The following is a 25,089-nucleotide window of genomic DNA, read 5'->3' as shown; positions in this document are numbered from 1 at the left end:
CACCAAGTTTAAGGCCTCTTTTCCACGGACTGTTGAGCTGTGTGCTCAGCAAGCAGTTACCAGGCAGCAGTGAGCAGATACCAGGCAGCAACAAGCAGTTACCAGGCAGCAGCAAGCAGTTACCAGGCAGCAGCAAGCAGTTACCAGGCAGCAGTGAGCAGTTACCAGGCAGCAGCAAGCAGTTACCAGGCAGCAGTGAGCAGATACCAGGCAGCAACAAGCAGTTACCAGGCAGCAGCAAGCAGTTACCAGGCAGCAGTGAGCAGATACCAGGCAGCAACAAGCAGTTACCAGGCAGCAACAAGCAGTTACCAGGCAGCAGCGAGCAGTTACCAGGCAGCAGCGAGCAGTTACCAGGCAGCAGCGAGCAGTTACCAGGCAGCAGCGAGCAGTTACCAGGCAGCAGCGAGCAGTTACCAGGCAGCAGCGAGCAGTTACCAGGCAGCAGCGAGCAGTTACCAGGCAGCAGTGAGCAGTTACCAGGCAGCAGTGAGCAGTTGTGAGAGTTTGAGAGCCATTTCACTGCCTATTCACAGTCCATGGAAAAGAGGCCTTATCCTAGCAAGTCTGACATTGCAAATCTGGCCTAATTGGCTATTCATGAGGCAATGCTTATGCAAATGCATGCACAAACCAATACCACAAAGCAGTCACCCTGCTACATGCTACATTAGCACTATCCGGCTTAGTGCACACCAGAGCGGTTTGGCAGCGTTTTGCGATCCACTTGCGGCTGCGGATACGCTTGGGTAATGTATTTCAATGGGCTGGTGCACACCAGAGCGGGAGGCGTTTTGCTGAAACGCATACTCCCGAGGTGAGGCATTTTTTGGATTGCGGAGGCGTTTCTGCCTCCAATGTAAAGTATAGGAAAAACGCAAACCGCTCTGAAAAACGGCAGTTCAGAGCGGTTTTGCAGGCGTTTTTGTTACAGAAGCTGTTCAGTAACAGCTTTACTGTAACAATATATGAAATCTACTACACCAAAAACGCTTTACAAAACCGCAAAATGCTAGGTGAAATGCTACAGAAAAATAAGAAAAAGCGTTTCAAAATCTGCTAGCATTTTGCGGATCTGCTAGCAGTTTTTGGTGTGCTCCAGGCCTCCAGGAGCGCCACGGGGAGGATTCCCAATGCCCCCTTTTTATACAACTGGGGGGGGGCCGCAGGGCGTACGAGAGAGAACGGCGCCGGAGACTTGGGCGCAGGACACAGCCAGTATATGGCTAATCCTGCTGCCGCACAAGTCCGGGCCGTGTTAATTACTATTCCCCCTCCAGGCCGACATGGATAGTGGGGGAATGAAATAATTCGGCTTCCAGCAATAGCTGGAAGCCGAATTATTGTTTTAAAAGCAACTTCAGATCCGTCTTCTGACGGCGCTGAAGTTACTCCATGTGCCTGCGATAGCCGTAGTTCCTATTACGGCCTATGGTGGCGCCGGCTGCGCCCAAGTCTCCTGCGCTGCTGCGCCCAAGTCTCCAGCGCTGGATTTACCGTGTTCGGGCCGCAGGGTCCCAGGCTCTCTCACTGCCTGGAAACCACAGCGGCACCCCGGAGGGGGAGGCTGGGTGGCGTGGACGACCCCCCCCCAAGTGTGGCCAGCGCCGGGGAGAGCCGTCTGCACCCACCTCCCAATATTAAAAACAGGCACTTACCTTAACGTCCATTGCGTTCTGCTACATGCGCATTAATTTGGGGGCACCACATGAGAAAGGAGAGAAGCATGGGTCACCCCGAGCTTTAGAGCTCAGGGCTGGCTCACATACAGCACTCCAGAGGGGGGGGGGAGGGGGAGGACAGGCGCACTCACTCCAGGGTTCACACCACCGGAGCAAGCCATCCACCACCTGCCTCCAAAGGATACAAACTGCACAAAATGCTTTCCATGAGAAAATTAATGCGCATGTAGCAGAACCCAATGGACGTTAAGGTAAGTGGCTGTTTTTAATATTAGGAGGTGGGTGCGGACGGCTCTCCCCAGCGCTGGCCACGCTTGGGGGGGGGGGGGCGGCTGCGCCACCCAGCCTCCCACTCCGGGGTGCCGCTGTGGTTCCCAGAGAGCGAGAGAGCACTTCGCAGTATTGGTTTTTTGACCCTGCATAGTTTGGCATGCGAAAGCAAATGCATATTTGTATGAGCATTGCCTCATGAATAGCCAATTAGGCCGGATTTGCAAAGCCAGACTTGCTAGGGTTAAACTTGGTGTTTGAGCACGCATACATTTTCTCATGGAAAGCCTACTTCTTCTTGCTTCAAGGTTGAGGCACGTACTCTATTAGATAGATAGATGCGGCGTATGCTACGACGCGGGTTGGCTAGTTTTATATATTTTGTAAAATGGGTGCTCAAATCACTCTAATTCAGCCAGCTGGAAACTCATGAAATTTGACCACAGCATGGATGGATCTTCAGTTCTGTGCAGCCTCTCCATTAATTTCCTTCCCCTCATTTCTGGTGAGTCATGCTGTCTGCTCATGTGTTCAGAGACAAGACAGCTTCTCTGTGTGTTCAGCTTGTCTCTGTACCCACAGCAGAGTGCATGACTCATCAGAATGCAGAGGATCATGATGGATGGGATTTTTTTGGGTTTCTTTTAACAAATCTTGCTTTGTGATTTAGAGTTTGTATTAGCCAGAGGGAAAAGAGGTTAATCTCTTTATGACAGCAAAATTCTGGTTAATTTCTAAAATATCTTCGATGCAAAAACATTTCAAAACAGACCTTTTAAGCAAATATTTGGTTATTAAACAGCTTTCTTTGATATTTGCTGAGGCTTTGCTTTGGTTTGGGCTTATCAGGCTGTAAGCCTTGCCCGTTAGCAATAAGTGATCACAGAAGAAAAGGGCAGATTTGCAGACAATCTTTTTCTTTATTATTTATTATATTGGCTATCACTGTCTTTTACGTGGCTGCAGCAGACTGCTGGTGATTTCCATGCTTTGTGGCTTTAGCTATTCAGGCCCACAGACTTTACAGGAGCTCAAAAGTCAATTTTAAGTGATCTTTGAAAGCAAATTACAAGCAAGGGGAAATCGTATATAAAGAGAAATTCAACTTTCATAATAATCTACTCAGAAACAGAGATGAGTGCTGCAATTAATCGTTTTGCAAGGTGGTCCCCTAGTACTTACAAACAGGTTTCTTTCCTGGGAGCTTATTTCTTTATAAGTTGAATTGTTTGTAAGTTGAGTCCAATGTTAAAGAGACTCTGTAACAACAAAAACCTCCCCTGGGGGGTACTCACCTCGGGTGGGGGAAGCCTCCGGATCCTAATGAGGCTTCCCGCGCCGTCCTCTGTCCCACGGGGGTCTCGCCGCAGCCCTCCGAACAGCCGGCGACTGTGCCGACTGTCAGTTCAATATTTACCTTTGCTGGCTCCAGCGGGGGCGCTGTGGCGACTTTCGGCACGGAAATAGACGGAAATACCCGATCTCCGTCGGGTCCACTCTACTGCGCAGGCGCCGGAAACTTGCGCCTGCGCAGTAGAGCAGACCCGACGGCGATCGGGTATTTCCGCCTACTTCGGCGCCGAGAGGCATCAGAGCGCCTGCGCAGGAGCCAGGAAGGTAAATATTGCGTCACGGCTGTACGGAGGGCTACAGCGAGACCCCCGAGGGACGCAGGACGGCGTGGGAAGCCTCATTAGGATCCTGAGGCTTCCCCCACCCGAGGTGAGTACCCCCCAGGGGCCGTTTTGTCGTTACAGTTCCTCTTTAAAGCGGATCCGAGATGAAAAACTAACTATAACCAGTAACTTGTCTATATATCTTATGTAAAGTTTAGATAGTTTAAACAGAAAATCTAGCTGCAAACAGCTTTAATAGAATATGGTTATTTCTTCCTGTGATACAATGACAGCAGCCATGTTGTTTGTAAACATTACACAGAGGCAGGCTTATCTGCACCATCAGCAGACTGTGAAAAAACCTAATCCTCCTCCTCCCCTTTGCCTCTGAAATCTCTGACTAGTAATAACTCCCCCTCCTCCTGCCCAGACTGAGCTCCCATGAGCCCTTGCTACTGCCAAGGCTCTCTGAAAAACTGTGGGTGGGGCTTGTTTAGTTTATAGGGAATTAGAGTATTAAAACAAAAACAAAAAAAGTATTTGGCTTGAGGAATGCCCTATAAACAATAGGAAAGGAACACAATTATGCAATGAGTAAAAGTTTATCTCGGATCCACTTTAAACATGGTGAAATGTGAATAAATTATTTACTTTCAGACAACTCTGGATTTGGACATAGAGCATAAACTATGTTTTTTTGGTTGTTTTCAATGTTCTTTTTAAGTTTTTCTTTTTTAAACTACTTAATTCATACAATACTGTAACATTAAAAGCAAACCTTAAAGGAATACTTAAGTCACTTAAAAAAAATGACTTTTACTCACCTGGGGCTCCCCTCAGCCCCCTGCAGCTGAACGGTGCCCTCGCCGTGTCCCTCCGATGCGCCTGGTCTCGCCGGCGGCCACTTCCGGTTTGGCCGTCACCGGCCGACAGGCTGTGAACGCGGCTGATTATCCGCGTCCCCGGACGCAATAGCGCCTTCTACAATGCTATTGCGTCTGGGGACGCGGATAATCAGCCGCGTTCACAGCCTGTCGGCCGGTGACGGCCAAACCGGAAGTGGCCGCCGGCGAGACCAGCCGCATCGGAGGGACACGGCGAGGGCACCGTTCAGCTGCAGGGGGCTGAGGGGAGCCCCAGGTGAGTAAAAGTCATTTTTTTTAAATGACTTAAGTATTCCTTTAAGCGAAAAAAAAACAAAAAATAATACTTATAATGAATTGTATGTGTAGTATGGATAATGAATAGAACAGTAGTAGTAAAGAAAAGTCTCATATTTTTATTTTCAGTTATATAGTTTTTTTTTTTAATTTTTATAACATTATTATTATTGATTTATAAAGCGCCAACATATTCCGTGGCACTATACAAAGTAAGAATCAAACATGGGGTACATAATAATACGGACAATGGTGTACACCAATATACAAAATACAGAATTAACGACAAAATACAAAAATGATACTAAGTACAGAATACAAAATACAGAATTGGTAATGACAATGATAAAAGTAACATGATAAATATAATTAAACCCCTGTGTCTCTGCGTCCTGTCCCTGTGTGTGTGGGTCCCTGCTTACAGACTTGACAGTTTGCTGTCTGAGAACCTCATTGCATTGTGGGAAATAACAGCTTTTTCCAGCTGCCAAGCAAGCAACATCTCCCTGTGTGCTTATACTTCGGACAGTGGTGGGAGACGGGTGAGCAGGACGCATCGGTATGCGCGTTGCCGGGGTTTAGCGGCCGTGGCCTAGCGCCCGTTTTTTTTAACGGGTGGGCCTTTTTACTTGTGATAAATAAAATGTATAATGATTTCCAAGACACAAAAGTGGGAGAGAGCCCTGCCCTTGCGAGTTTACAATCTGAAGGGAATTGGGGGGGGGGGGGGGGGGGGGGGGACAAGAGGAGGGGTTGCATACAACAAATATATAGAGGCAGTGTGTTTTAGGATACCTAGTAGGAGTGCAATTTGGTCTTAAGACAAAGGGAAGTGGCCTAAGGTAGCGCATATGCTTATCGGAACAAATTAGTTTTTAGAGAACATTTAAAGGTAACAAAGGTTGGCGAGCGCATGTGTTGGGGGAGGGCATTCCAGAGGAGGGGTGAAGTGCGTGCAAAATCTTGTGAATGTGAGGAGGTAATTCTAGAGGACAACAAAAGATCACGGGCAGATCTGAGATTGCGATTTTGTTTGTATTTGGAAATTAGTGAGGATATGTACAGAGATTGTGGAGAGCTTTGTAGGTTAGGGTTAGGAGTTTGAACTGGATCCTATGGTTAAATGGCAGCCAGTGAAGAGCTTGACAGAGATGGGCAGCAGAGGAAGATCGAGAAGAAAGATGAATGAGACGAGCAGCTTAGTTCAGTACCGACTGGAGTGGGGACAGTCTGTTAGAAGGTAGTCCACATCGAAGTATGTTGCAGTAGTCCAGACGAGAAATTATAAGAGCATGTATTAACATTTTAGTTGTGTCTTGAGTGAGAAAAGGTTGGATGTAAGATATATTTTTGAGTTGGAGATGGCAGGAGCTGGTTAGGGAGTGAACATGAGGAATAAAAGAAAGAGATGAGTCGAATATAACATTGCATCATTCTGTCATATTTGCAGTTTACAAACCACTCTCTGTATTTTAAACTATAAAACAGAGCAGAGTTCATGACCCTTTGAACTTGCCTGCAGTAAAACCTTATCTCAACCTTCCTCTCACTGTTTCTTGGCTGTTTAAGTGCATCTGAAAACAGAACTGTATTTGACCCAAGTTGGGTGAATAGCTCAGAGAGGCTCTTTTGCATTTTTTAACTCTTCCTGTACTGGAAACAATATGAGACTCTGTTCTTTGCTAGTAATGTATATTTCTTAGCTGTACTACGCATACAATTCATTATCCTATAAGTGTTTTTTTGCTTCAGGTTTGCTTTCATTACAAAAATATGTAATAAAAATCTACATATTATACATTTTGTACATGAAGACAACTTTTTGTGTATCTCTGAAACTTTGTAACTCAAGTAGTTTGTAAGTAAGGAACTGTCTGTATATACAGTATATTCCGTGTGCCTTGTACTTACTAACACCATGCGATTTTTATTTTAAAAATTAATATAAAAAAAAAAAAGTCGGATAATTTCGAAAAATCGATTCCCTCAGTTCTCTGTCCTCTGTCATCTTTTCATATCGTTTTTTGAAATCCTGACTTTTTTACAAGTTGTAAATAAGGGACCCAGTGTTGGTCTGACCTGGATTCCACACTGTCACTTTTAAATACACTTTCCTCTACTGTGTTTAACAGTGAGACAGGTGTAGCGTTAATACGTTTAAGAGAAGCCAATTAACACTTTGCAACCTTAGCATGGATTACAATGATTACAGGAGACCTAAATCCCAGCCTGCTGACTCTGACCATGGGAGCTTACAGCAGGGGGCACGTTATAAAGGGCCGGGAGGGCGGCTCACTCTGTAGAGCGGCTCAAGCTGGGAGAACTTTTATTCTTTCGGGGTTCCTGAGAGGAGAGAGAAACACAAAAAGTGTTCTCTGACTAGAGGGGGGGAGGACCTTATAGAACCGCCACCATGAATGGAACAGAAGGTCCAAACTTTTATATCCCCATGTCTAACAAGACTGGGGTAGTACGAAGCCCATTTGAATACCCTCAGTATTACCTGGCAGATCCATGGAAATATGCAGTGCTGGCCGCCTACATGTTCATGCTCATCCTCGTTGGCTTCCCCATCAACTTCCTGACCCTGTATGTCACTGTCCAGCATAAAAAGCTGCGGACACCCTTAAACTACATTCTACTGAATCTGGTCTTTGCCAATCATTTCATGGTCCTGTGTGGATTCACCGTGACGTTGTACTCCTCCTTGAATGGCTACTTCGTCCTTGGTCAGACCGGCTGCTACGTTGAGGGCTTCTTTGCTACATTTGGTGGTAAGTGAGCACCTTTTATTCTTAAAGAGAACCTGTCTGAGAGGCATCTGAGTAAAAAAAGCTATTCCCCGGCATCTGGTTTACATGATTGTTCCAAAGAATTTGTCTTGGTAAGGAGCTTTGGGACTTAGTTGGATAGCCAAGAGGGAAGGACTATGAAGAGTGGATAAAAAGGATCAGGATAGTTCTTCTAAGGGAATCTTTGCTTCCATAATAAAGTGAATGTCGAGAAAACCCACAATTAACAAATCTGAATTCTGAAGAGCGAGTAGGTCAGCAAAAAAGGGACAGTAAATTAGTTTTATTAGTAAGTATACAGTGAAGAAAAGGGGATATTGGAACATCCCTATGTAAACAGAACCCCTATCTTAGCAATAGAGGACACTGGAGCCACCACTGCTATAAAGCACTTTACCTTTATAGAGTCAAGACAGAGCCAGATCACCCAGAAGTCAAACCTAGGCAGTTGCCTAGGGCCTAGAGAGACTCTAGGGACCTGGTGGATGCTATTTCCCACCAAATCTTCCTAAAAAAAAACGGGTGACCATCAGCAGTGGACAAAAACTGCTATCTTGCCCAGGGCCCCATTTCATATTAATCTTTTTCTGAGTCAAGAGCAACTATATGAGAAAAACAATAAAGGGAAACTGCTTTAGGAAATATAAGGGGAAACCGAGAGCCCGATATAGTGTAGCACGTGACAATCACAATAAGTATATCAATCCAAGATTACAGTAATACCTAAACCAGGCTTACCTCAAAGCCACTCAACCACTGTAATTGCAGATGGGGAGAACAAACCCGACCCCACTCTGGTTAAGAAGTCGCTCCCTGTAGCAAGAATGGGGTGATGTCCCTCCACTAAGGGTGGATTAAATAGTATAAAAATAGTAGGTAAAGCAGAGGCACTAATAGCTTAAAATATATTAAAACTGTTTAAAGGGGAGGTAGTGATGGAATTGCCTCCCAACTGAAGACACAAGTGGTCTCTTTCAAAAATAGCTTTATTAAAGCAAAAAATGTTCCAAAGGAAAATTAACTTTCTAATTAAATTGAACTTACTATGTCTGGGAGGGAAGGGTGGGGGGCAAACAATTCTAGGTCTCCTGAGTTGAGGAGAAATAACCAATTCTAGATATTACCAAGTCAGAGGGGGAAATAACTGGTTCCGGGTACTCTTGAGGGTTTGGGAAATAACTGGTTCCAGGTAGTCTTGGGGGTTTGGGGAAATAACTGGTTCCAGGTAGTCTTGGGGGTTTGGGGAAATAACTGGTTCCAGGTTCTCTTAAAGGTTTGGGGAAATAACTGGTTCCAAGTTCCATTGAGGGTTTGGGAAATAACTGGTTCCGGGTACTCTTGAGGGTTTGGGGAAATAACTGGTTCCAGGTACTCTTGAGGGTTTGGGCAAATAACTGGTTCCAGGTTCTCTTAAAGGCTTGGGGAAATAATTGGTTCCAAGTTCCCTTGAGGGTTTGGTGAAGTAATTGGGTCCAGGTTCTCTTGCGGGTTTGGGTAAATAACTGATTTCAGGTACTCTTGAGGGTTTGGGAAAAAAAACAGTTCCAAGTTCTCTAGAGGGTTTGGGAAAATAACTGGTTCCCCGTAACCCCGTACTCTTCAGGGTTTGGGGAAATAATTGGTTCCAGGTTCTCTAGAGGGTTTGGGTTAATAACTGGTTTCAGGTACTCTTGAGGCTTTGGGGAAATAACTGGTTCCAGGTTCCCTTGAGGGTTTGGGTTAATAACTGGTTCCAGGTTCTCTAGAGGGTGTGGGGAAATAACTGGTCCAGGTTCTCTTGAGTTGGGTGGAGAGAAATGACTGATTCTAGGATCTCCTATGCTTGGAGATGAATCACTGAATTGGAAAGTTCATGTAAAGGTGACTTGAAAAAAAGTGCTTACTGGGTTTTCATTTTGATGTCTTATTTCTGCCTAACAGGTGAAATGGCCCTTTGGTCCCTGGTGGTGTTGGCTGTTGAGCGATACCTTGTGGTCTGCAAGCCCATGAGCAACTTCCGATTCAGTGAGAACCATGCCATCATGGGTGTGGCCTTCACCTGGATCATGGCCCTGTCTTGCTGTGTTCCCCCCCTCTTCGGCTGGTCCAGGTACATTTTAAAGAAATTGTTTGTTTAAAGTACATATAGAACTGTCCAGATTATTTTCCACTCCTGCTTCCTTCCTCCTGCAAACAATTACTAGAGATTGAATTTCTGATTTAAAAAATAAACATTCAGTATCGTGAGATGATGCTCAACTTATACGTTTAATAAAAGTGTTGAAAGTACAAAAAAAATACACATTTGAAAATCTTTTGTCCCCCAGTCCTCTTAAATGTTTCAGAATTCCCCTTTCCCAGATCTGGATGGAAACAAGTTCAGCTCCTGGATTTTAGCCTTGACGTCACGTCACAAGCAATGTTGTGTTGTTTTATATATGTATAAGAATATGATATGATGAAAGTGACACTGAAGGGAAAAAAGTATGATATAATGTATTAAGTAGCACAGAAAAGAGTCTTATATTTTTATTTTCAGTTATGTAACTTTATTTTTTATAACATTGCATTATTCTCTGATATTTGCAGTTTACAAACTACACTTTGTATTTTAAACTATGGAACAGAGCAGTGCTAATGACTCTTTGAACTTCCCTGCAGTAAAACCTTCAAGAAACTGAGAGACAGGTTGAGATAAGTGCTTCAGAAAACAGCACTGTAGTTGACCAAGCTTGGTTGGAGAGCTCAGAGAAGCTCTTTTGCATAGATAACAAGTGAAGTTTCTTAACTCTTCCTGTACTGGAAACAATATGAGACTGGTTTTTGTGCTACTACCGTAATGTTCTATTACTTAGCTGTACTGCACATACAATTTATCGTCTCATAAGTTTATTTTCACTTCAGATTCCCTTTAAAGTCAGGGAAAGCTGCTATTGTGTTACCTTACCTTTCTTCATTCTGATCAACCTTTTAGGCTACGTTCACAATGGTGCATTGTGCGTTGCGACTTGGCTTTCTGCACTGCAATGCACCACCTATGTGACGTTTACAGTTGAGGAGTGAGGTTTAATGGTGTGCTGCATCCCAACGCAATGCATGCAGTGTGTTACCACAAAACATGCACCATACCAGTGACAGTGAAGCATACTTTTAATTGACTGTACGTTTCACTGTATGCGACATAAGTTGCTATTTTACAGGGATCACAATGCCCACTGTAAACATAGCCTTGAAGTGAACCTCCGGACTAAAAATCTACTCAGCAGAACTGAAAAGGCTTGGTGTTTCTTTAACAGTTTCACAGCATCAGAACTTTGTTTTTCTTACCCAAGCATCATTTTTAGCTGCATTTTTAGCTAAGCTCCGCCCCATCAAAGAAATCTGCCTGGGCGGTTTTTCCCTGATGCTGTGCAAAACATTATGGGATTTCCTATGTTGTTGTTCACGTTGCCTAGCAACTGGGAGGGGTGATCAGCACACAGGACAGTTGGAACTGTGTCTCATGCTCCCTGTCACCTCCTTTCAACCAAAAAGATGGCTGCCATCATGAAATCAAACATTTGCCTGTTCATTTAAAACAGGGTGGGTAAGAGATTATATAACCTATCCATTTTAATTAACATAACTAATGTAACTTAATGACAGTATGTTTGTTTACGCTGGAGTTCCTCTTTAAGATGTTTCTGGCATGTCAAGCTATGACTTCACTGTTACACTGCAGCTGTTGTTGTTATTAGTCCTCCTCAGTAACGCCAACAATTTTACAACAAAGAACAGATTTTTTTTTCTCAATGTTGTATAATTTTGTTTAAAAAAATGATATGGGCCTGCCCACAATTTTTCTTTTCCTCACCATCATTGCAGGCTGTAATTTATCATATAGAATTTAGTCTGTGCCCTGCCTATCTTTGCTATATCAAGTGTCAAGTTATTAGATCCTGTTGTTCTGAGGTTGTGGGAGGTGTGAGGCAATTGCAACAAATCCTTCAAGATACAGGTTTTAACATTTTCCCTGGGGTCTATTACCCCTTGTTCTTTATGACATGTAGTACCACAAAGCTTATCTTCCCGTAGATTTTCAATGTATTTCTCTTCATCTGTTATCATATTTTAGTCTTTTTATTCCCAAAATCGGAAGAATTACCGGTATTGCCGTTTTGAGATAAACAGACACCAACAATATCTCTTCCCCCACCTGCATCCACACAAAACACAAAATGGCTTGAGATGATGTTTAAAACCATTTAAAATCAGTTTGAACCTAAGTTGGGGCACTATCTGCACCTAGTTTGTATGATCTCCCTGTGTCTGCATGGGTTTCAGTTTCCACCCACATCCCAAAAAACATACAGATAAGTTTATTGGCTTCCCCCTAAATTGGCCCTAGACTGCAATACATACACTACATGATACATACATGGACATATGACTACGGTAGGTTATTTAGATTGTGTGAGCCCCTCTGGGGAACAGTTAAGTGCGAAGACAATGTAATGTGGAAGAGGTCGGCCCTATTTAAATACTAAATAATAATATAATAGATTTCCATGATTATGAAGATGTTTTAGTTTTCACGAAAAAGTCTGAAAATGATTTTAAAACTTATGAGGAACTATGTAGCTCACGCAATGATGACTGTTTGGTGGCTTTTCTTCCAGGTACATCCCTGAGGGAATGCAGTGCTCATGTGGGGTAGACTACTACACCTTGAAGCCTGAGATCAACAATGAGTCCTTTGTCATCTACATGTTCCTTGTCCACTTCCTCATCCCCCTGATTGTCATTTTCTTCTGCTACGGACGTCTGGTGTGCACTGTGAAGGAGGTGGGTACCAACTGTGCGGCCACTTACCCTCTGACCCCGTTCTTCTGTATATTCTTAAAATACCACCACCCACTCCTCCCGAGTCACCCTGAGGTGACGTGAAACCCAAGTTCAAACACAAGTTTCCATAAGCTTTTAACAGAATATTTATTTGATAGATGTTGTAGTTTTTGCAAAAGGAAAAAGAAAGTAAAATACCTGCTAAGGCAAAATAAAAATAAAAATCCTTTATACTCACAGCCCCCTAATAAGGAGGTGTGGCCTCAAAATGATGGGAAATGTACAGGAAGTAGTAGGTTGGGTTGCTGAGGAGAACAATACAAAATGATGGAATGCATATATATTTTTTTTAATTTTATATTACAAACAAATGTTTATTATAGGTTTGGCTCTACACCAAACTAGCAAGTTATAACAGTAGAAAAGCACCTTCATTTACTCCAGTGGTAGACTAGTCTCTAACTAACCTAACTGGAGCCCAGACCATTTAATGTAGTTGATGGGGGAGGGGACAATTAGGTCCCATTGTACGTAGTGGAAGTAACTTATACTTGCTACCCAGAAGTAAAGCAGAGCTTTTTCTACTTAGAACATACTACTATAGAACTAATTAATCCTTCCAGAAGGTGGAGCTCCAGTATGGATTTTTTTTTTGTAATATCTTATAATTTTGTGATTAAAAATATTTTTTTTTCAACTTCATTCATACAAAATCGAATTCTCTACACGCGCTTTAGGCTGGGTGCACACTTGAGCTGTGCGAAAACATGAAAACATGAAGCAAGAGGGATATGGAGGCTGACATATTTATTTCCTTTTAAGCAATACCAGTTGCCTGGCTGTCCTGCTGCTGCTCTGCCTCTAATACATTAAGCTATAGACCTTGAACAAGCATGCAGCAGATCGGGTGTTTCTGACATTATTGTCAGATCTGACAAGATTAGCTGCATGGATGTTTCTGGTGTTATTCAGACACCACTGCAGCCAAATACTGTAGCTCATCAGGGCAACTGGTATTGTTTACAAGGAAATAAATGTCAGCATCCATATTCATCTCTCTTCAGTTGTCCTTTAAATTGCATTTCACTACGTTTGTATTTTCGTTTTTTGGTATTCAATTTTTGAAATGCATTTGCATACCTTTAACCACTTCACCTCAAAAGGTTTTTCCCCTTAAAAAACCAGAGCAATTTTCACCCATCAGCGCCCCTTCCATTCATTCAACTATAACTTTATTACAACTTATCACAATGAAACAATCTATATCTTGTTTTTTTCGCCACTGATTAGGCTTTCTTTGGGGGGTACTTTTTGCTAAGAATTATTTTATTCTAACTCAGTTTTAATGGGAATAATAAGAAAAAAATTGAAAAAATTCATTATTTCTCAGTTTCGGCCATTATAGTTTCAAAATAAAACATGCTACCGTATTTAAAACCCACACATTTTATTTGCCCATTTGTCTCGGTTATTGCAATGTTTAAAATTTTTCCCTAGTACAATGTATGGCGCCAATATTTTATTTGGAAATAAAGGTGCATTTTTTTCAGTTTTGTGTCTATTCCTAATTACGCGGTGGGAGGCACGTATTAGCTATGTCCCTGCACAGAGTTGTGGCATTTTGTAGGGACGTAGTTACTCATCCTGGGGGAGGGGAAATGGTTAAACCCAGAACATTAAAATAAATTGGTATTAAAGTGTACCAGAGATGCCGTGACATGGTGAGATAGACATGTGCATATGCAGTAGCAAGCATACAGACACTTATGCTGTGCTCCTTTTCTTTTTTCACTGCCGGAAAGAGTTTATAATTAGCTACAGAACTGACAGTTCTTATCCAATCAGGACCCAGTGGGCTCACTGATAACAAATTACAGTTATAAAACACTTTCCTACTCAGATACCTGGGCTTTTTACTGTGAGGGGAGAAGATAAAAAGGTCAATAGTTCATGTACGTTCACTCTGGGACTTGAGACACTGCAATTGAGCGGAGACTATGAAATAATAAATCTGCTTTGTAAATCTTTATACATGAAGAAAATCCTTGAAATATCTAAAAGAGTCATTTTTAGAAGTAGAAGGACAGATCCAATTGTTTATCTCATTCGCTTATTTTCATCTCTGGTTCGCTTTAAAACACTTGAGGCATGCAATAAAAAACTGAAAGTAGGCAGTTTGGTTTCCTGAACAATGATGGCCAGGTATGTAACAGTTTTCAAACGGGTTTAAGGTTGGAAGCCTGCATATTCCTTCCACTATCAGTTTTTCATCCCAGAGATGAAGGGAAGATGTCAAACTAGAGAAATTCCTAAGTTACTTCTGGCCAGTGTTTTTACATCTCTAGTGATGGAAGAGAAGTGTCAGAGGAGGTAAGCCACCATTTTTCTTCTACTTACTCTCCACTCTGTTCCCTTCTACAGGCTGCAGCCCAGCAGCAGGAGTCAGCCACCACCCAGAAGGCCGAGAAAGAGGTCACACGTATGTGTATCATCATGGTGGTTTTCTTCTGTATTTCTTGGTTCCCCTATGCCTTTGTGGCTTTCTGGATCTTCACCCACCAAGGCTCAGAATTTGGTCCGATCTTCATGACCGTGCCAGCTTTCTTTGCCAAGAGCTCCTCCGTCTACAATCCTGTCATCTACATCATAATGAACAAACAGGTCAGTGGGTTGCCTTCATTATCATCTGCTTTGACCTCATCAGTCCTGATGAAGTTTCCATGGCTTTCCATAGATTATTTTGGATAGCGAAGGTAGCAGAATTCTAAAGCAAGTCAGAGGAGAGCATTATATAGTGGAACAGCAGCACAGATCTCAGAGAAGTAGAGGTAGTTGGAGGAGCAGAGTCCTCCAGCAACAAAAGGTATTTCAGAAGAGGATAATTCTGTCATTGAGTAAGCAAAGTCTTCCAGTAAAACAAGGGATTTAGAAGAGGAGATCTATAAAGGTGTAAGAAGAAGAGGCCTTCAGAGAGGGGCTTAACTGCAAATCATGGGCCCCCCAGCAAAACTTTGATGGGGCCCCCTTAATGATCACAACTCTTCCCTAGCCACCCCTTGGTGACCCTCACCGCCTGGGGGCCCCTCTTATAAGGGTCATGCAACAACTGTGGCCATCCACCTGATCTGGAGTGTCAGAGGGAAGGGTAGTAGTTTGCCCCCCCCCCCCTTCCCTTGGTTGCGCCCATGCCTCCAGCAAGAGCACTTCCATGAGCAGAGTTAGAAAGTGGAAGGTGAAGAGTCATCCGATCAAACAGGATATTTCAGAAAATAATAATTATATGGTAGAAGGAGAAGAGTCCTTCAAAATCACAGGGTTTTTCAGTGGAGACGAGTTACCTGGTGGAGGATGCAGAGGTCTCCAGCAGCCGAAAGTATTTCAGTAGATGAGAGTTTAATAGTGAATGAACAATAGCAGTATGGAGTACTTAAGATACTGGTGAAGAAAGGAAGAATGTAAGTTCTCTCACTAATGGCTGCCCTCTTTTTCCCACAGTTCCGTAACTGCTTCATCACCACCCTGTGCTGTGGGAAAAATCCCTTTGGAGATGACGATGCCTCCTCTGCTGCCACTTCTAAGACAGAATCCACTTCTGTCTCTACCAGCCAGGTGTCCCCTGCATAAAGTCATCATCCAAGCCTGTGTCAGGGTGTGCTGCCTCACTCATCTCCCTCTACCCCCACTCCGTCTCCTCCTTACTAAGGCAAAGAAGGCCATCACCTCCCCCTTCAAATATCTCAAACGTATTTTACCCAGAAGAGCCTTTCCCAGGTCCTGACCCCTTCGCTGCTGGAGCCGACTGTATTAAGTTGCTTTCCAATGCAGTGGGACATAACGGCAGCAAAGGGGTTTTGAAGAACACAAAATGAGGCCAGAATTTGGCAAGGACTGTAACAAAATAAAAAAGGCCAACAAAAATCCTGCTAGTTGGAAGAACGCCTCCAAACCAAAGACAAGAGACTTAACGTGATGCACGTCCGCAAACCGGCAGCTCTTGGAGGTCGATGCTACGGCGCTACGCAGTTTCTGGCCAGCTTCTTTTTCCGATACTACGGAGGGTTATCTTTTGTAATATCAGAACTTCAGTCTTCTGCTTGTTTCTCTTTTCTTTTCTTTTTATTATTTTGGGTAAGGTCTGATAGCGAGGTTAGAGTAACCCTCCATACCTGTAATAAAGAGCACTTTGCAAGTAAAAAAATGTACAAAAAAAAAAATGAAAACATTGCAACTGTCTTATTATTTAACTGCCCAAATTTGCCGAACCGAGCTGCGACCAGAAAAAGCTGAGCGCCGTCCAACAGAACGGAGATGAATGTATTTTCACCACTGGCGTTATTTCCTGTGTTGGTCTTTTAATACTTATGCCCAAATCGGGCCATCTGGCTCTGATTAAAAAAAATGCTGCTCCCCAAGACGAATGTAATTCCTGTTTTCGGCTTATCGATCAATAAAAACCCAGTAGTACTTCCACGGCTCATCGACCTTTTCTTGGAGTTTCTGAGCAAGGAAGTCGCTTGACCTTTAATCGACTCCCACTTTTTTTATAGAATTTTAACAAAATTTGAAGGTTCTTTCTTGCCAGACTTCAACTATTAACACATACCTCTCAAAGTACGGCATTCTATTACCGAAATGGCCAAGCCAGTACGATTAATAATATTGTTATCCCTTTAGCTGCCAGAGGCTACTGTCACGTAAGCGCTTTTGGCTGCCTCTGAGGCATCAACAGGCTTGTGGCCAGAAAAATCCAGGCCAACATCAGCCATGTTTGTAGCTACGGCTTTGCACCCAAGCACGGCTGGTGGGAGGATGGTGTTGATATCACCTCCGTGTTCCTGCATTTTTTTGTATCAGTGAGCTGGATAAAAACAGAGCATGACAACGCCTCTTTTCCTCGCAGATATCAGCTGTGGAAATGAATATTTTAGATTCTGAGGCAGGTTCCTTTTATATGTTGTGAGAGAATGATTGACCGAAGGGAAATGAGGGGAGGGTGTCAGAAAAGTCTCTCCACCCCCAATAACCAAACTTCCCTCCGAGAAGCTGATTTGTGGAACTCAGTGTTACTGTCGAAGTCGTGAAATGTTTGTAAATAGAATTTAAGATTTGTGTAGATGTGTCGATCTATCTTCACATGTATCTGACACACATAGAGACAGATACATTCTCTGTATAGGAGGGTGTGGACGTAACAGGGTCAACGTGGGAATATAAATGCTGTAACGTGATCTGCTCCTGATTGTAGTCATTTATTTTCTGTACAATGTAATAGCGGATATTTCCACATAAAACATTTCCTGCTTATGTTTCTGTCTCTGTATATGTCTTTATATTGGGGCGTGAGAGGAAGTGTGTAGTATACCTGTCCAGTGGTGGAGGCATAGAGCCATGGGCCTGAGTCCCTAACACTGTACGTATGATGATCACATGACACAGACTGACCAATCCAGTTTTCCAACAACAGCCGCTGTGTGAGAGAGGTATAAGCTGGTAAACTGCTAGTCAGGTCCGGATTTACATCACAGGAGCCTATAGGCACAGATGTCTTAGCACCCTACACCTCGCCCTCCATGAACCCTACAAACTCCCACAGACCCGCACAACAAGTGTGCTGGCTGCCCCAGCTGTCACTTCTATCTCACTTCCTTTGCTTGTCATATACAGGTTCCCCTTAGGGCTCTTTCACACCAGAGCCCTCTTTTGGCGTTTTAACGCAAAGTCTATACTTTGCGTTAACCAAGGTAAAAGGAAAGTCCACAGACTTTAATTTTACCTTTCACACCCGACGCTGAGTTTCGATGTGTTGCGATACGACGCATTACAGCGCATTTTATCGTCGGGAATCGGCGCTTCCCCTTCGGGTAAATTAACTACTACCGCCGCTACTCACTATCGCAACGCAGATTCCCGACGACACGCCGCAACGCCTGCAGGAGCCGTTCTCCTGCAGGTTTTGAGTGTGTAACCGGCCTTAGTATTAGGTAGCCAGAGGTACCCTCAGTATTAAGTTGCCCCTGTCTGAAGGGAGACCTCGCCAGTGTAGAGCCGGGTGAGTAACCTCTCATTTACACACCAGACACCACTAAGGACTCTGCATATGGAAGGAGGAAGGAGCTTGAGGAGCAGTATGAGACACCTTCCTAACATCAGATGCCTGTAGGCAGGGCTGGATTTTCCATAAGGCACTGTAGGCACATGCCTACAGGCGCCTGATGATGGAAAGGCGGCTCACTCCCCTCCCTGAGCGCCTCCCTCCTTCCTTCCCTATACAGAGTCCCGAGCAGAGCATAAATGACAGTTTATCTGCATTCCACTGAAGAGCTCTCCCTTCAGCTGGGGGGCATCTCTAGCTACCTAATACTTGGAGGCACCTCAGGCTACTTCATATTGGAGGTATTTCTTGTTACCTAATACTAAGGGGCACCTGTGGCTATCTACACCAGGTAGGGGAAGTGGTGGGAGGTGACGGCTGGGCCTGCCAGCACACTTGCACTGCGGTTCAATGAGGGTGTGTGAGTTTGTGGAGGACGAAGTCTAGGGTGCCAGAAAACCTGTGCCTATAGGCTCTTGTGGTGTATATCTGGGCCTGCCTGTAGGCATGTGCCTACAGTGCCTTATGGTACATTCGTCCCTGTTGCTAGTCAAAGCAAATACAGGGCCGATCATTACCACTACAGCACCAGTAAAGTGCTAATGCCAGCAACTAGGGGAGGCGGGACAAGGTCCTCCAGCACCCAAGGCTGAGACACCAAAGTGCGCCCCCCATCTCTCCCACCCCAGCCGTCACACACTCATTGCTATTAGACTAAGAGGCGCCACAGGGCCCCCAACCTCCCCAACACCTTAATATCTAGTTATCTGGCTTGCAGTCACTGCTATGTATCCCCTTTTCTTATTTCTTTCTGCTTCAAACACAATTAGGAATGACAGCTGAATGAATTGTGCGCCCCCTCCTACACTGCGCCCTGAGGCTGGAGCCTCTCCAGCCTATGCCTCGGCCCGGCCCTGAGGGGAGGACCTCATGTAGGCTCCTTAGGGGCCTTGTGTAGTTGTAACCTCTGCATGCTCTATTGCTACACCACTGTACCTGTCCTGTAAGAACAACCAATGATGAACGGTCAATGGTGTCACACTTTCATTCTCTATAAAAGCCCAGCTCCAGATGAAAATGTCTTGTTCAGGCACCCAAGTGCAAGAGCTTAAAGAGGAACTTTAACCCAGGATTAAACTTCACCCCAATGAGTAGCTGATACCTCCTTTCCCTGGAGAAATCAGGGACATCTGTATGGCTGCTATTGTGAAACCCCTCCCACAGTGTGATGTCAGGGCCATGGCCCTGACAGTTTCCTGTCTGTGATCCTCGATCCATTGTGGGGAATAATGGCTGTTTCCAGCTGCCAAGCAAGCAGTATTATTGTTATTATTGATTTATAAAGCGCCAACATATTATCTCCTTATGGGCGTAGAACCCTCAGCAATCAAACATTCCGCAGAGATCACCTGGCAGAACTAAAGATGATGTCTACTGTGATAAGTTTCAGGATGTAAATCAGGGAGAGGAACATTTTACAATATGCAAACACTGACTAAATCATTTATAGATAATTATTGTAAAATAAATAAATAACTAAGCAATTTCATATTACGTGATTTTCACTACAGTTCCTCTTTAAAGGGATACTGTAGGGGGGTCGGGGGAAAATGAGCTGAACTTACCCGGGGCTTCTAATGTTCCCCCGCAGACATCCTGTGTTGGCGCAGCCACTCACCGATACTCCGGCCCCGCCTCCAGTTCACTTCTGGAATTTCTGACTTTAATGTCAGAAAACCACTGCGCCTGCACGCCCGTGTCCTCGCTCCCGCTGATGTCACCAGGAGTGTACTGCGCAGACACAGACCATACTGGGCCTGCGCTGTGCGCTCTTGATGACATCAGCGGGATCGAGGACACGGCAACGCAGGCGCAGTGGTTTTCAGACTTTAAAGTCAGAAACTCCAGAAGTGAACCGGAGGCGGGGCCGGAGCATTGGGGAGTGGCTGCGCCAACACGGGATGTCTGCGGGGGACCGTTAGTAGCCCTGGGTAAGTTCAACTCATTTTCCCCCGACCCCCCCCTATAGTATCCCTTTAAGTAGAGGTCTCCTTTAACACATAAAAGGTATTATTTGATCACGCTGTTTATTAAAGGACCACAATCATGAAAAACGGATGAATTTAAAATACCTGTGTATGTATACATATAAAATGTACATATGTCCCAGAGTAAATGTACTATAAATTACTTTTCTCCTATGTTGCTGTCACTCTAGGTGTACATACATCAAGCGATGATGGGCAGATTCGACCAAGAGACAGATCGCTCTCGAATCGAAAATGATAAGAGAGAGATCTGTCAGCTCCCCATACACTGCAGGCCGATCCACGATCAATTTCATGCTGAAATCGATCCGGAATCTGCCATGTGCACCACATCCGCTGCCTCGCCACCCTGACGCTGTACTCCCTAATGTAAATGTCCCCGTGCCTCGTGTAAAGTGTATACATTACCTGTCCGCGGCCTCCGCTTGTCCCATGCTGGCTTGCGGGATTCCGTCCCTGCATACACGCATGCCCCACGTGATTTCCTAGTAAGGGCACACTTGTGTGACGTCACACACACACACACGCCCGTACTAGGAAACCTTGTGGGGACTTTTCAGTCTTTTTTAGTCCTCTGTAGTGGTGCTCAGCAGAGCTCGAATATTCGAGTAGCTCGAATATTCGAGCTCTTTTTCAGCTATTCGAGCTCGGTATTCGAGCTCCGAATAGCTGTAGCTATTCGAATGGGCTATCCGAGTACACTCGAATAGCCCATTCACTATTCGAGCTATTCGAGCAACCCGGCGCTATTCGAGCTCGGTACCGAGCTCGAATAGCGTCATAGCCCAGATTGATGTCCTTAGAGCCAATCAGAGGGCTCCCAGGCCCTCTGACGGCAGCCAATCACAGAGGGGGACCCTGTCCAGCCCCTACCCTATAAATAGCGGCCGCCATGTTCCGTTTCTCCGTGCTTGCCTGAGACTTGTACAGAGAGAGAGTTGCTCCTTTGTGCTTTGGCTTAGCAAGAGCTCTATTGTGGTCATTTACCTAGCGTTTTTGCTCACATACACCTCCTATACACACCTATATTGTTGTGAGTTATTTAGACATTGTATTTTAGTTAGTAGCTTGTGTGTTACATTAGAGACAGGCAGCTGCTGCAAGCTTACAGGTTTAGGCCTCAGGGGGGCCTTGCCTCTGTGGGCAGCTGTCCTCTGTTTATTTCTCTCATCTATACCAGTATTTCTGCTGTCCTTTACTAATAGTATTGTAGTTATACTGTACTAGGAGTAGGACACTCACTGACTGTCACTGTTTATAGGCTACTAGCTAGCTCCTGCGTGTGTGCACTCACTCACTGTCTGTGTGTACACACACTCTATTTCCTTCTGATTACTGATAGATTATTGTTAGTTAGTTGTACTTACTTACTACTTACTCTTACTGTACCCGTAGGGACACTCACTGTCACTGTTCATATAGGCTACTAGCTCCTGCGTGTGCGCACTGCACTCACTGTCTGAGTGTACACACACAACACACACTCTATTTCCTTCTGATCGCTGATTGATTATCGTAATTAGTTAGTTGTACTTACTGTTACTACTTACTCTTACTGTACTAGGAGTCTAGGACACTCAGTCACTGTCCATAGGCTACTAGCTCCTGCGTGCGTGCACTCACTGTCTGAGTGTACACACACCCACACTCCATTTCCTTCTGATCGCTGATTGATTATCGTAATTAGTTAGTTGTACTTACTGTTACTACTTACTCTTACTGTACTAGGAGTCTAGGACACTCAGTCACTGTCCATAGGCTACTAGCTCCTGCGTGCGTGCACTCACTGTCTGAGTGTACACACACCACCCACACTCCATTTCCTTCTGATCGCTGATTGATTATTGTAATTAGTTAGTTCTACTTACTGTTACTACTTACTCTTACTGTACTAGGAGTCTAGGACACTCAGTCACTGTGTTCATAGGCTACTAGCTCCTGCGTGCGTGCACTCACTGTCTGAGTGTACACACACCACCCACACTCCATTTCCTTCTGATCGCTGATTGATTATTGTAATTAGTTAGTTCTACTTACTGTTACTACTTACTCTTACTGTACTAGGAGTCTAGGACACTCAGTCACTGTGTTCATAGGCTACTAGCTCCTGCGTGCGTGCACTCACTGTCTGAGTGTACACACACCACCCACACTCCATTTCCTTCTGATCGCTGATTGATTATTGTAATTAGTTAGTTCTACTTACTGTTACTACTTACTCTTACTGTACTAGGAGTCTAGGACACTCAGTCACTGTGTTCATAGGCTACTAGCTCCTGCGTGCGTGCACTCACTGTCTGAGTGTACACACACCACCCACACTCCATTTCCTTCTGATCGCTGATTGATTATTGTAATTAGTTAGTTCTACTTACTGTTACTACTTACTCTTACTGTACTAGGAGTCTAGGACACTCAGTCACTGTGTTCATAGGCTACTAGCTCCTGCGTGCGTGCACTCACTGTCTGAGTGTACACACACCACCCACACTCCATTTCCTTCTGATCGCTGATTGATTATTGTAATTAGTTAGTTCTACTTACTATTACTACTTACTCTTACTGTACTAGGAGTCTAGGACACTCAGTCACTGTGTTCATAGGCTACTAGCTCCTGCGTGCGTGCACTCACTGTCTGAGTGTACACACACCACCCACACTCCATTTCCTTCTGATCGCTGATTGATTATTGTAATTAGTTAGTTCTACTTACTGTTACTACTTACTCTTACTGTACTAGGAGTCTAGGACACTCAGTCACTGTGTTCATAGGCTACTAGCTCCTGCGTGCGTGCACTCACTGTCTGAGTGTACACACACCACCCACACTCCATTTCCTTCTGATCGCTGATTGATTATTGTAATTAGTTAGTTCTACTTACTGTTACTACTTACTCTTACTGTACTAGGAGTCTAGGACACTCAGTCACTGTGTTCATAGGCTACTAGCTCCTGCGTGCGTGCACTCACTGTCTGAGTGTACACACACCACCCACACTCCATTTCCTTCTGATCGCTGATTGATTATTGTAATTAGTTAGTTCTACTTACTGTTACTACTTACTCTTACTGTACTAGGAGTCTAGGACACTCAGTCACTGTGTTCATAGGCTACTAGCTCCTGCGTGCGTGCACTCACTGTCTGAGTGTACACACACCACCCACACTCCATTTCCTTCTGATCGCTGATTGATTATTGTAATTAGTTAGTTCTACTTACTGTTACTACTTACTCTTACTGTACTAGGAGTCTAGGACACTCAGTCACTGTGTTCATAGGCTACTAGCTCCTGCGTGCGTGCACTCACTGTCTGAGTGTACACACACCACCCACACTCCATTTCCTTCTGATCGCTGATTGATTATTGTAATTAGTTAGTTCTACTTACTGTTACTACTTACTCTTACTGTACTAGGAGTCTAGGACACTCAGTCACTGTGTTCATAGGCTACTAGCTCCTGCGTGCGTGCACTCACTGTCTGAGTGTACACACACCACCCACACTCCATTTCCTTCTGATCGCTGATTGATTATTGTAATTAGTTAGTTCTACTTACTGTTACTACTTACTCTTACTGTACTAGGAGTCTAGGACACTCAGTCACTGTGTTCATAGGCTACTAGCTCCTGCGTGCGTGCACTCACTGTCTGAGTGTACACACACCACCCACACTCCATTTCCTTCTGATCGCTGATTGATTATTGTAATTAGTTAGTTCTACTTACTGTTACTACTTACTCTTACTGTACTAGGAGTCTAGGACACTCAGTCACTGTGTTCATAGGCTACTAGCTCCTGCGTGCGTGCACTCACTGTCTGAGTGTACACACACCACCCACACTCCATTTCCTTCTGATCGCTGATTGATTATTGTAATTAGTTAGTTCTACTTACTGTTACTACTTACTCTTACTGTACTAGGAGTCTAGGACACTCAGTCACTGTGTTCATAGGCTACTAGCTCCTGCGTGCGTGCACTCACTGTCTGAGTGTACACACACTAAATTTACTTGTGATTACTACTGATTATTGTAACTGCTAGTTGTACTTCCTGACTGTTACTACTTACTTACTGTACTAGGGGACACTCACTCAGTCACCTCACCAACCAACCCACTCCATTAAAGTACCCCACTTTTCACCCGCCCTTTTAAAAAACTTTTGTCTATACGCCCAAAACATTGAAGATGTCTGGAAGTGGCAGCCAGCGCGGTTTGGGCAAGGGGAAGGGCAGCAAGGGAATCAGGAGGAGAGGGAGCAGCATTGTGGCAAGCCGCGGCCGCTCCACCATGCACAGTTCCGCAGCAGCAGCAGCAGCGTCAGTGGCTAACATTCCTCCCATAGCCACTGGCCGTGGACGCCTTGGGCGCCGCCCAGCAGGAGCATCTGCAACTCACGCTGCAGAGACACAGCAGCAGCAGCGTGTAGCACCTGCTCCCATTTTCCTCCAGCCGGGTCGGAAACGTCCCATTGAGGAAAAGGATGCAGACACTGTGGTGCAACTCATGACGGAGGATGAGCAGCCCGCCATCAGCTCTGCATCCGAGGCCTCCACCCGCACCACCACCACCACCACCCCTGTTCGCAGCAGCCGCCCAGCAGGGTCTGGGGAGGAGGCCAGTTCA

General features: G+C 44.6%; 1 protein-coding gene across 1 annotated transcript; it reads left to right on the top strand.

Moving 5' to 3' along the window:
• The first annotated feature begins 7,015 nt into the window (after positions 1–7,015).
• RHO (rhodopsin) lies at positions 7,016–17,627 on the top strand. The gene is made up of 5 exons (XM_068252762.1): positions 7,016–7,502; positions 9,441–9,609; positions 12,158–12,323; positions 14,745–14,984; positions 15,819–17,627. Exons 1-5 carry the CDS (start codon positions 7,142–7,144, stop codon positions 15,945–15,947), a joined length of 1,065 nt encoding a protein of 354 aa, XP_068108863.1. The 5' UTR covers positions 7,016–7,141; the 3' UTR covers positions 15,948–17,627.
• The last annotated feature ends 7,462 nt before the right edge of the window (positions 17,628–25,089 follow it).

Source organism: Hyperolius riggenbachi, chromosome 9 (genome assembly GCF_040937935.1).
Source record: "Hyperolius riggenbachi isolate aHypRig1 chromosome 9, aHypRig1.pri, whole genome shotgun sequence".
NCBI classification, from domain to species: Eukaryota; Metazoa; Chordata; class Amphibia; order Anura; family Hyperoliidae; genus Hyperolius; species Hyperolius riggenbachi.
Note: the sequence above shows the minus strand (reverse complement) of the source record. Positions and strands in the feature narration are given on the sequence as shown.